Source organism: Pempheris klunzingeri, chromosome 18, assembly GCF_042242105.1.
Source record: "Pempheris klunzingeri isolate RE-2024b chromosome 18, fPemKlu1.hap1, whole genome shotgun sequence".
NCBI lineage: Eukaryota > Metazoa > Chordata > Actinopteri > Acropomatiformes > Pempheridae > Pempheris > Pempheris klunzingeri.
In genome coordinates, this window is record NC_092029.1 from 14,429,638 (window position 1) to 14,441,946 (window position 12,309).

The 12,309-nt window shown below is 40.9% G+C and overlaps 1 protein-coding gene across 2 annotated transcripts in view; it reads left to right on the forward strand.

Annotated features, from left to right (window-relative positions):
* The window catches only part of ezrb (ezrin b), a 30,500-nt gene extending 18,959 nt beyond the window's left edge, over positions 1–11,541 (forward strand). For both annotated transcript variants that reach the window (XM_070848748.1, XM_070848749.1), the window contains exons 8-14: positions 3,052–3,148; positions 3,686–3,849; positions 6,175–6,305; positions 7,314–7,474; positions 8,926–9,018; positions 9,323–9,562; positions 9,949–11,541. In XM_070848748.1, coding sequence (XP_070704849.1) covers positions 3,052–3,148; positions 3,686–3,849; positions 6,175–6,305; positions 7,314–7,474; positions 8,926–9,018; positions 9,323–9,562; positions 9,949–10,113 — 1,051 coding nt within the window. In that variant the 3' untranslated portion in view covers positions 10,114–11,541. The remainder of the gene's footprint in view (positions 1–3,051; positions 3,149–3,685; positions 3,850–6,174; positions 6,306–7,313; positions 7,475–8,925; positions 9,019–9,322; positions 9,563–9,948) is intronic.
* Positions 11,542–12,309: the final 768 nt, after the last annotated feature.

The following is a 12,309-nucleotide window of genomic DNA, read 5'->3' on the forward strand; positions in this document are numbered from 1 at the left end:
ATGCTTGGCCATGTCTGTAGTTAATCACGACCATTTCTCCCGTTTGTCCACAGACAGTGTGACACAAAAAAAAGGAAATATTGTGCTTCAAGGGCATTGTGCTTTAAGCGAGACCTACTTTTTGAGATGTGTGGAAGGTTGTTGCCAGAGCCCAGCCTGGTCCTGTTTGTGATTGCCACTTTGTTGATAGGGCAAGACAGTTTGGGAAGCAATCACCCTCTATTTGGCAAAATGAGCCCTGAGATCTCCCGTGGTTAGTGGCCTCGTCTGCGTTCATTCCCAGGTGAACCTTTCAGTCACTAATTGAAATCCTGAAACTAAAATCTGGCTGAGTTTTCTTCTTCACTGCTAGGATTCAGCTCTCCTCGCATTAAACTGGCTGCACTGTGTCAGCTTTCATGCCAGTGTCTATTGAAAGCAGTTTCTTTGCAGTTTACTTTGCCTGCCTCAGTGGTAGAAAGTTGAAGTTGTCAGATAATGATAAAGTTTAGCAAGTCAGGCATCTAATTAATCCGTTACTGGCTAATTCTTTGTCCTATATTGGCTCAAAAAGTCGAAATGATTTATTTACTGTAACTGGTATTGTGTTAAAGCTCACTCACTCCCTCATTTCGCCTTATTGCATCTTAACTGTGGTTTGAATCCTCCAACAAGAGAGAAACACATTGTTAAAGAGCATACCGGCTCCTTGTGTGAGTCTGTCTCTTTTATGCGCTCCCTGGGATCAGCAAAGAAATGCTTCTCCTCCGCGGTGCCCTCTGCTGTAACCATGGCTACGGCGACTGGTTTTTCAAGCTGTGCGGCACTTAAGAATGCGAGGCTAACCTACAACTCTGTCTCTCCAAAGAGGGCAGCTGGTCCACAATGCAGCAGTGCAGCCAAGGCTTCGCCGAGGCAGTCTGGTGCTGGTTTAACTCCTTATACTCTGCTGCTCTGCTAACCACAGCACTGCTCATTTTGTAGGACTGCGTCTTTTAGAGGTTTTCTTGAGCCAAGGTTCCGTCTTAGCAACCATCCTAATCAAACAAACACACACACACACACACACACACACAGTAAAACCAGTCAGACATCAGATTCATTTTTGACTGTTTGAACTTTGTAACTAACTTTTGCAAATGAGCACTGATTTGATTATAATCATTTGTTAAAAGGATTATAACAAAACTCATTAGCAATGACCTTACTTTTTTTTTATTTTTGGTTGACTTGGTAGGAAATTTGGTATCTTGCTGCCAAAGTTATCAGGTAACAATATCTGAATCCAAAATAGATGTTTTACACGTTGACTCACTGGAGAGATTCTACATCTGCAGCTATTTTCATTGATTAACAGTTTAGTTTAGTTGGACGAAACAGACAATTTGAAGACTACTCAAGACACGTTGGGGTTTAGGATATTTTTACACACAAACTTTACGCCATTTTAAATATTTTAAAAACCAAGCAATTAATGGATTCATTAAGAAAATAGTCAGTATATTAATTTCTATTGATATAAATTGTTAGTTTCAGCCCTACGATATTACAAAAAATAAATATTGTTTTACTTGCAATTCAGTTGTTTATATTGACTCAGTTGTAACAAGGAATCAACCTAAACTACAACAGTACCTGACCCTGAAATATATATTTTGTTGCTTATGTTTTTTGATATGCAGTGCTATCAAATGCTAATATTCCCGTCAATTTATTCTCATACATTAGTCATATTTGCCACAGAAGGTGAGATGTACTAATGAAATCCAGCTTTCATGAACCAAAGTGTCTAAATCACTTCAAGCTGTTAGCAAAAATGTATAAACCACATCAATGATAACAGTCGTTTCTACAAATATGAATCCATTGATAAAGCACAGCTCAGTAAACCACAAGACTCTGATGATATATTCAATGGCTGAGATAATATCTACATTGCTTTCTCAATTCCAGAAGCATGTGTCAGGGTCAGTAATTTAGTGAAATTCCTGTTCAGGCGGTACAGTTTCACAGCAGAGTTTCGCTGTGAGGTAGATGGCTGCCTTTCTAGATTACAACACTATCAGCCTGTCAATGTTTACAGTACTACTTTGTATTGTGCTGAATGAGACTGGCATCCGTTCAATTTATCCGGCACAATAGAACAGCGAGCCACGCCTCAGATTCATCCCTCAAACTCGACCGGTGGATACAGAAATCCATGTTCACAGTCAGCTGCCAGCAGAGGTTTATTCTAAGACAGCAGTATGTAGCAGTGGATTGACTGAAATGAATTACTTCTGTGTCTCACCAAAAGCCCCAAACCTAAAGATATTAAATTCACTGTCATGTATGACAAAGAAAAGTATTAAATTATCTCACGTGAGAAGCTGAAACCAGAGAATATTTGGCTTTTTTCCTTGAAAAATAACTGAAACTATTCATTATCAACCAGTCAAATAATTGTTGCAGCTCTAAAAAGTAATAATAATAAACTAAATTGGATACCATAGGCGTACTGCATACGATGCACCTCAGGGTGCTGTTTGTCAATGTGTACTAAAAGATGTGAAACATTAAAATTAAAAGGCGGTGTCAGTAAGCAAGGATAGAGACTACTTAAAATAATTTAATCCTGTAATGTTCGATGGTTTTAGGGAGCAGCATGAAGTATAAAGGGAAAGACAGTTGGTTAAGTATGAATATGTCTCAGATTGAATCTGTTTTGCCAGAGTCCATGTATAATTTTGTCTCTTATAGGATCGGCACCAATATTTCTGTTTTGTTCTCATCTGTTATCATTTAGTTGTTGAACATCCAAACTAACATTTTTAGGGCAGTCTGTTAAATAATCTAAACTCATCGTACACTAGCGACACGTACAGTTGTGAGTCGTCCATGTAGCTATGAACGTTTACATTGTGCTGTTGTATAATTTAGCTAATTGTGTAGACATTGCAAACAATGTCAGCGTTCTAATGTGTATTCTTAGTAATAGTTTTTTTTTTTTGTTGGTCAAGATAAAAAGGTGACAATATGGGTTGTGTTTAGTATCACAGTATAATGTTCCTGTTCATCTGGTCATTTCTTCAGATTGACCCCAAAGATTGGCTTCCCCTGGAGTGAGATCAGAAACATTTCCTTCAACGATAAGAAGTTCATCATCAAGCCCATCGACAAAAAGTCTCCGGTGAGTAAAGCAGCATGAGGCAAGATTTACATTTTACATGTGCTCTCCTCTCATAAGACTCTGTTTTCCATTACAATCACCTTGAGTTTAAGAGTTCTTGTTCCTCTTCAGATAAAATGAAGCTCTCAGAGCCTATTAGGTTACAGTGTGTGTTAAGCTCTCCACTTCCATTTTACCTGTGGCATCATGTTTCTTTGTAGTGGACAGAAAAACCATTAGGCATATCCTCAGTCTGATCTAGCAGACAGAATAGCTGGGGCTACTTTCCAGGCAATGCTATCAATGATGAATCCCAAACACTCACAAAAGTAAGTGTACTATACTTAATGTGTGTGGGTCCAGCTATTGTACCTTTCATTATAGTTGGAGATGTCTCTATAGTATTGATTGTAGCAGTTGGAAACTGTGCTTCGAGTCACTACAGGAGTGTTAGTCCTTTATCCACAAGGCACAATGGACAGGCAGCTAAACACCTTATTCAGTCTGGCATTTGTTCACTTTTCCTCTCCTCTTGTTTGTTTCCTCTCCAACTTTCAGGACTTTGTGTTTTATGCACCGAGGCTGCGCATAAACAAGCGCATCCTGCAGCTGTGCATGGGCAACCACGAGCTGTACATGCGCCGCCGCAAGCCAGACACGATTGAGGTGCAGCAGATGAAGGCCCAGGCCCGGGAGGAGAAGCAGCAGAAACAGATGGAGAGGTAACCAGCTGTCTGGAAACCTCTATATATGATGTGTAGATTTTGAATGTGAAGTTTGCTCCCAAAGTCAGTTTTCCAAAAAGTATCTGAATACCTATAAATAAATCCCAAAATAACTTCCAACGTTACAGTTACGAATTTAGACACTTTCTATTTTCTAGGGCTTAAAAATTTTGTTTTTGATATGGGCTTGGCAATAATTCATATATAGAATTTCAGTTTATATTATACATATTCTTGTATTATTGTTCTACAAATTTCTATAGTCAGATGATTCTATCCAAGCAACTAGAAGAATTAGTTGTTAATTTTTTGTTTTATCCATAGAGGCGGAGGAATTGTCAGTTTTATCATTTTCTGCATAATTTTGCAAACATATGCTTTCTCGTAATATTGATCTTTGTTTCAATCTTTATGGTAAAAAAAGTACTTAAAACAAATACTGCCTCTGAAAAGTCCCCAGATACCAAGGAGACGTCTGCAAATGTCTTGCTTTGTCTAAACAACAGTCCAAATCCCAAAGATATTTAGTTTGTAGTCATATAAAATAGAAAAAAGCACAAAATCCTGACAGAAAGAATCGACTCAACAAGAGTTTAAAGCTTGCATATTCTCAAACTTCACCAAGGGAATTCTCCTCTTCACTGAAGGAAGGACACTGTTGATCACGAATGTATGTGATCAACTTCCTGTGGTGTATAAGAAGCTTAACATGGGCATCACCACCTGGTACATATATGAAATGGTGCCCCATCAAGTAGAATAAGGGCAGCACTTTGTTGTCTGAACCAAAGACGGATACTATTCAGACACGTTCGATTCGATCAGTTCAACATGTACCAGAGTGAAACTACCATTCACTGGGTAATAATACAGCATTCCTTTTCAAGTACGGAGAATCTGTGTCCTGTATTGGCTCAACTGAAAGTGAATGGATGTTGACCCTGGTCTCCGCTACAGCTGTCGGCCCACTGTCTACACCGTGCAGCTGTTCAAACATGGTGATGTAACGCTGAGCAGACGACACAGTAAATACCAGTGGGAGAACCATTATATCACCAGGCCCCAGTAGACGGAGTTCGGGTTCACACACAGTAGCTCACAGTGGTCAGTGTCTGTGAGAGTGGCTGGTGTCCAAACACAGTTATGAGGTGGTTTGTGACGAGGCCCTTAAGATGCCTAATTTAAACATAATTAAACCTGAGGGAGATATCGGCTTATTGCTGCAGCAAAACTATTAAAATAATGCAAGGAGATGTACAGCTCGGCCCTCCAACAAAAATATTTGGCCCCCTGACCAAAGTTTAAGTTTTCCCCTTCATGGTTTACATCTTAACTCTCACATGATGTATTTACGAGGCTACTGTACTTAATTCTACAGTATCAACACAAGGCTTATTGACACTGTTGCTTTGACACACAAGAAGCGGTGCAGAGAGTTCACACTGTGTAAAATAACCAAATAGAAAGTAAATAAGCAGTAAAGCAACAAAGCCTGCGACTTATTTGTTGCTCTGTGGCGTAAATAAGAGAAAAGGCCAATGAGCTTTGGTCACCAATGTTAATTGAATTAATTTTATTAATTTAAAAAAATGATTTTTAAAATCAGCTAATCGTTTAAATAATCTATTAAGAAAAAAATCAAGAAATTCACTGATCTGAAATCAATCAATCAATTGGCACAAAATGTATTAGTAACTGTTTTCAAGTCATAAGATCAACCATACATATTTAATTTTAACGAAACATTTGAATCTTTCAGCTTCTCGAAGGTGAACATTATCTGGTTATGTCAGTCTATGATAATAAACTGTAACGTTTTGGGCCATTAGTCAAATAAAGTAAAACATTTTAACTCACCATGGGCTAACAGTAACACCATTCGCTCAAATTCAAAAGATTGATTAAGAAAATAATCTTTAATTGAAAATGAAAATAATAATTATTTTTAGCCTAAGACAAAGTTCACAGCAGACTGTTTGGGGCTGAAAGGATCAATTAATCAGGCATTTATTATTCATCATTTTCACATTTTATTGCCCAAACGCTGAGTCAGTTTACTCATAAATTTAAAATTTTTTCATTGGAGTCATCATGTGAGATCAAAGATATTTACACAAGAGTTCAGTTTACTATTATATGATTTCTTTTTCGTTTTTTGAACAGCAGTAATGGAGCATCTTGTGCAATCATGTGATAAATCTGGGCTTTTGTGTTTACAAGTGTGTGTGTGTTTTTTCACCGACTGTCATTTGTGAGCCGTAGCTATTAATCAGCCATGTCAGCTCTCTTTGTCGGCTCACGGCTGCTCCGTCTTATCTGCAGGGCCCAGCTGGAGAACGAGAAGAAGAAGAGAGAGGCCATCGAGAAAGAGAAGGAGCAGATGGAGCGAGAGAAGGAGGAGCTGAGGATGAGGCTCTACCAGTTCGAGGAGAAGACCAGGAAGGCAGAGAAAGGTGGGCGGGGGGGGACCGGGGGCTAGACTGAGGGACCTTGTAGGCTTTCAGTCACTTAACCCTGACAACACAAACATGTGTGTGTTTGAAAATAGATTATGCGTGTACATGTGATGTGTGTGCAGGTAGGGGAACACAAGGCCAACAGGTTACGCATGCAGGCTACTTGTTTTGTAAACGGACAAAGCAGATGATGAATGTTGGGTTTGAATGTGAGCCCAAACAATGAAGCATCTGCTATTTACTGGATATACAGCATGAAGCCTTAAGTTTAGTAATTTTATTCATTTTTTTGTTTTTATTATGTATGATTCAGTGTCCAAACCAGAGAAAACAACAGATATTTGTGAACCTCACATCTTTACTCCTAGTTTTACTTGTGATATCTTGTCTGCTGGCAGTAACCAGCAATGTTTTGAGATTTGACCTTAGGAAGCACTTATTTTCCACAGAGGTGCATACAGTAAGCTATCAGGTTAACAAGATCATTAAGTCAATCTAGGCCTTCCTCTTTAGTAATGATCAACAAGCTTCCTGCTCACAAATTTGTGCCACATGATTTGCACTGTTTTTGTTTTGATGCTAGATGTAGATCCAGCTGCAGTAAATACTCACCAAATGTCCATCAAACACAAACGCCCAAAATTAATTTCTCAAGGAAATTTCCCAGGAAAACCCCCTCGTCATGCCGCCAAGCAGTCGGCGTCCAGCCAGCATGCATTACCCACCTGACTAGATGCCTCCTTACCACTAGCAGCGTACACGGCCAGTACATTAAGAAAAATATCAAATATAGTCAGCCTTGTCCTTTAAAATGGAGAGAGCGCAATCACAGTGCTTCACGGGCCTGGTTTTAAAGGCAGGGGGTTGTAGCTGGAATAACCGTCAGTATCTTCCCTTTACATGCTAGTAGCTGTATGCATAAACAAATGATGTAATTTTTCTGTGTGCAGCAGTACTGCATTTGTCTCAAGTGTCTTTCTCTCCTCCTCCCCCTCTTTATTTCAGAGCTGCAGGACCAGCTCCAGAGAGCCATGATGCTGGAGCAGGAGCGGAGGAGAGCCGAGGAGGAGGCAGCTCGTCTGGAGGTGGAGCGGCAGTCTGCGCTGCTGGCTAAAGAGGAGCTGGCCCGCCACGCTGAGGACCAGAAGAAGAGTCAGGAGCAGCTGGTCAGTATTTTAAGGCACCATTTAGTTGTTTAGAGGCTTTGATCTAAATTTCCAACACTCCCACATTCCCAAACTGCTGCTGCTTTACTATACTACTACTGTATATGTACTATATGTTTACTATACATAGCAGTGGCACAAGAGCTGTCTGGTTGCTTTTTCTTTAAATGAAAAGAAAATGTTCATCACCATCTCAAAAGATGGCACCTTGCTTGCAAGATGCGATGAATTAAAACCTTTTAGTTCTCTCCACAGTCAGCGGTTGTTTTGTCCAGGTCTGTACCAGGCACATTGTAGGGAGGTGTATTCAGCAGTGCCTGGCTACTGTAGCTCCAGACAAAACCAATTTGAAGCGTCCAGCTGGACCACACCCCGTTGCTTCAGACTAACCGCCCCCTCCCTCGCTCCCACCCTGAGCCGCTCGGCTGTGGACCACCCACAGGACTGACTGTCTTTCACTTTAACGGCCTGGACAGTAAAGCTGTGGTCCCTACTCCACACTCAGCCACAAACACCAGCCCAGTTTTATCGGACACCTGCTGTGACTCCCTTTATACTTAAACCCCATTAAGACGCTTGAGCGATGGATTAAGTCTCTGCGCAACTTCCACCAACTGTGACCGAAAAAGACATATTATCAACATGTTTGAAATGAATGAAAACGTGTCACTTATTCATAACGGCACACCGTGTGCCTGTGTTTTCACTGAGTGGCAAGCTGAACGCCGTTCACAGACCAACTTTCACGGCCAAGTGCTCCACTCTGTCTCTCCAGTGTCTTTACAGCTCGCACAGACAAACGCTGAACAGCTACAGCAGGTGCACCGTTTAATACCGAGCCTCCGGTCAGCTCAGTCTGCTGAAAGACAAGCTGCTCACATTGTTGCGGTGGTCACAAGGAATGTGCCACAACAATCAGGAAGCTCTCCTCAAAGCATTTTTTTTTTTCTCTACTATTGATGTTTTCACATTCATGATCCATCCATCAAATATAGAATTATTTAAACCTTTAGGGGAAGGCCATGATTTCAAACAAGCCTCTGCAAACTTACAAACTACACAGATTATTTTACATTACTTGGGCTTCCATCCGTCTGTTTTTGTCAGTTTATGCAGAAAAATTAGTTTGCACTTCTCCATTTCTGTGGACATTTGGTTGAAATTTGAGCCGACTTTGGAGGCCAACTTGACAAATTATATAACCAGTAAATGGTTCGCAAGAGCCAACAACTTCTGTTTCTGCATAAATTCAATCATACTTCTGTTTTCTCTCTAGTTATTATCTTCTATTTAGCGAGGTCTGTGATTGCCTCTGATGCTGTTGAGCTGTTCCATTGTTTTTCTTTCTAGTTGCTTTTAGTTGGACTTGCCTGGTTTAAATGTAAGCTGTGCATCCTTGTCCACCCACATGTATTAAACCTGGAAGTGTCTCTCCTGCTGTTTTGTAACAGTCTGCAGAGCTGGCAGAGCACACATCCAGGATCACCCTGCTGGAGGAGGCTAGGAGACGTAAGGAGGAGGAGGCCGACACATGGCAGCTCAGGGTGAGAACTTCAACTTAGGATGAACTGCAGTGTGCAGTTGCTGAGGCTCATTCAGCTATTTCTGTCATCAAATCAGAAAATTACAACAGACAAGTAAACATTATCCCTGCAAAGGCTGGAATTAGATTAGTTAAGATTATTTCTCTGCTAATACAAGTTTCTTTAACCTGCCAAAGCTGTCCAATAAGCAAGGTAGTTATGAGTCCTTTTGTTTTTGTTGAAACGAATCAAATACTAAAAAGGGAAACAAAGAAGAGTATACGGCCTGATTCTCCTGTGCTCCTGTTTCCTCTGCTCTCCCCAGGCCAGGGAGGCCCAGGACGATCTCATGAAGACTAAAGAGGAGCTGCACATGGTGATGACGGCGCCCCCGCCGCCCCCGCCTCCCCCCATGTACGACCAGCTGGACGACAACAGCGACAGCGAGGAGAACGCCAGCACGCACAGCGCCGACCTGCAGACCGAAGGCATCAACGACCACCGCAACGAGGAGGACCGTCTGACCGAGGCCGAGAAGAACGAGCGCGTCCAGAAGCAGCTGAAGGTGAGAACGGAAGCAGAGACAAATTAACACCTCACGCTGTCAATCATGGCCAAGATGAAGATGAAATTTATTTCCTGATAGCCGAATACACGCAGGACACGATTGAGCGTGACTGTATGTGTTTTATTATTATTATACAGAGAAATAAGTGATTAGGAGGAACATTAGTTGAGACTGCTGATGGTTGTATTTCCAGTGTGTCCAAAATGATCTGCTCACTATAGAGTAAACTACCGTTCTGAGGAGTTGTGAGTGATTGAATGAGGCAGTGATTTTGGACACGGCCCCCCACATGATGCAGTGGCACTGCTGTGGTGTGATTTTATGCTATTATCAGCTACAGTGCCTCATGTGTCGTCTCTCTCTCTCTCTCTCTCTGCCCTCAGGCCCTGACTTCAGAGCTGGCTCAGGCGCGCGATGAATCCAAGAACACCCAGAACGACCTCCTTCACTGTGAGAACGTCAAGGCCGGCCGAGACAAATACAAGACCCTGCGACAGATCAGGCAGGGCAACACCAAGCAGAGGATCGACGAGTTCGAGGCCTTATAAAGAGCCTCCGGCCCTTCGGCCACTCGCCCTTTCTGAATGGTCACTACATCCTGCTGCTCGGCTGACACACACACAGGGACACACAAATACGCTCAAAACTCATGTATAGCACACATCAGTTGCAGACCTAACTGGAGCAGTATAAGCACAGCAGAAGCTTCACTCACAGAGAGACACACTCCTGATGTGAGTTTGTCTTGCAGTGTGCAGGGCTTTGCAAATCCTTCGAAGAAAACCTAGTGCCAAAACCTTTCTCTTCTTAGTGTTTCAAATCTTATTTGTGTCTTTGAATGTGTGTAATTTGATCCACTCAGACCAAATCATTATTGTTTTTATCCAGAGGTGTGATGAAGTAGTGGGAGTTGCCAGATTTTATTATTATTTCATGATGTGCACATACAATATGTATTCAACGCCTCGCTTCTTTTCGATGTTTGTCATTTGACGTGTGGGAAGAAAAGGACAGTTTGTCGTTAATAGCGACCACTCAGAAAGGGGAAAGCAGTATAAGCAGGAAAATGTATGTTTGTTTTTGTTTTCCATTATATTTGAACACTTCCATTTATGTTTAATATTGCTATACAGTAGTTTAAAATCATTCCTAGTTTGATATTTATACTGTATATGGGACAGTAAAAAGGGTATTTCATCTTGGTTTGTATATTTTTGCTATTTTGCTATCTACTAATGATAATGAAAACATTTAATATGTTTCAAAGGTTTTATATATTGACCAAAATAATAGCAGTCTTATGTTCCATACCTTTTCCTTTAGATCACTAAATTAAAGAGATTTAATTGTAAATTATTATTATTTTTTACTGTAGGAAATATCCAGCTGCATGCCATAAAATCAGTTAAAGAGCTCGCCATCTTTCTAGGTACTTTTGATTTGTTTTTTTGCCGTGCAGTTCACAGCGTGCCGAGGAACGCCTTTATCCTCAGAGCGCTGCGTTGACTGGGACACTTTAGGTTTAATATATTTTATTTCTGTGTCATGTCGCTGTTGAGTGAGAGATGAGAATGTGTTGTGTGCTTTTATTCCTCCCAAGTGGCCTTTCTCTCTGGCTGTCCCTCTGCAGGGTTCAGTCCCAGACAGTTGGTCTACACTTCTTAGCCAAGGTGCATAGACGCAAAAAGAAATATGGATGTAACTTTGAAAATCTTTTAGTTCTTTTAGTGTTAGACCTCCGCTGAGGTTAAAATGAGGGTTGAGGTGAAAAGAGTTTTCATTCTGCAGCTCAGCACAATGGACTGACCCAGACAGTATAACACCAACATCTCACTCTCCTCTCTCCGGACGTGGACTAGAGTAGCATCTACTGACACTGTAATGGAAACACACTGCTCTGCTGACCTTTGTATATGAGCAGGATTTTATAATGAGGTGTTCAACATATTGGCAATAAAGAAAAATCTATGATTACACATGAGTGTGTTTTTACTTTGTACACTGAATGACCAAAAGTGTGTGGACACATATCTTTAGCTAGTCTAGTGACAGCGGCAACGTGGGTCGTTCAGAAATATCTCAAAAACTACTGAATGGATTGCCAAGATTTTTTTTTCCCAGACATTTGTGTTCCCCAGAGGATGAAACCTAATGACTTGTATGATTCCCCTGATTTTCCATCTAACACAATCAGTGAATCAAAGTTTTCACTTATCCTGTGAAATGTCTAACAGATGAATTGGCGCAGAAGGTAGTTCAGACATTCGTGCTTCCAGGGAGGATGACACCTACTGAGTTAAGTGTTTTTACAAACTATTGAATGGATTGTCATGACACATGGTGCACACAGTCACGCTGCCCTGAGGATGAATTGTAATAACATTGGTTATCCCCCAACTCTCCTTCTAGAACCACCATCAGATCAAAATGTTGATTTTTTTTTTTTCAGTGCTTTAGTTTGTGACAACAATGACATTTGCATCGACTCTTCTTATTATGTGCTAAATAGCCAAATGTTGGCATGCTAACACTCTAAACTGGTAAACAAAGCCTGGTTAGCATTTAGCCCAATGCACCTCTGTAACAAACTTACAGGGCGGGGGTGCCAGGAAAATGAGCGATAGCCAAGTTCCAGAATTGAATACTTTAAATCAGAAAGTGATTTAGTTTGGCAGTTAGATTAAAACACTTTCCACTGTACACTTATTTACAAACTTATGTGCAGCTCCATTCACAAAAATATA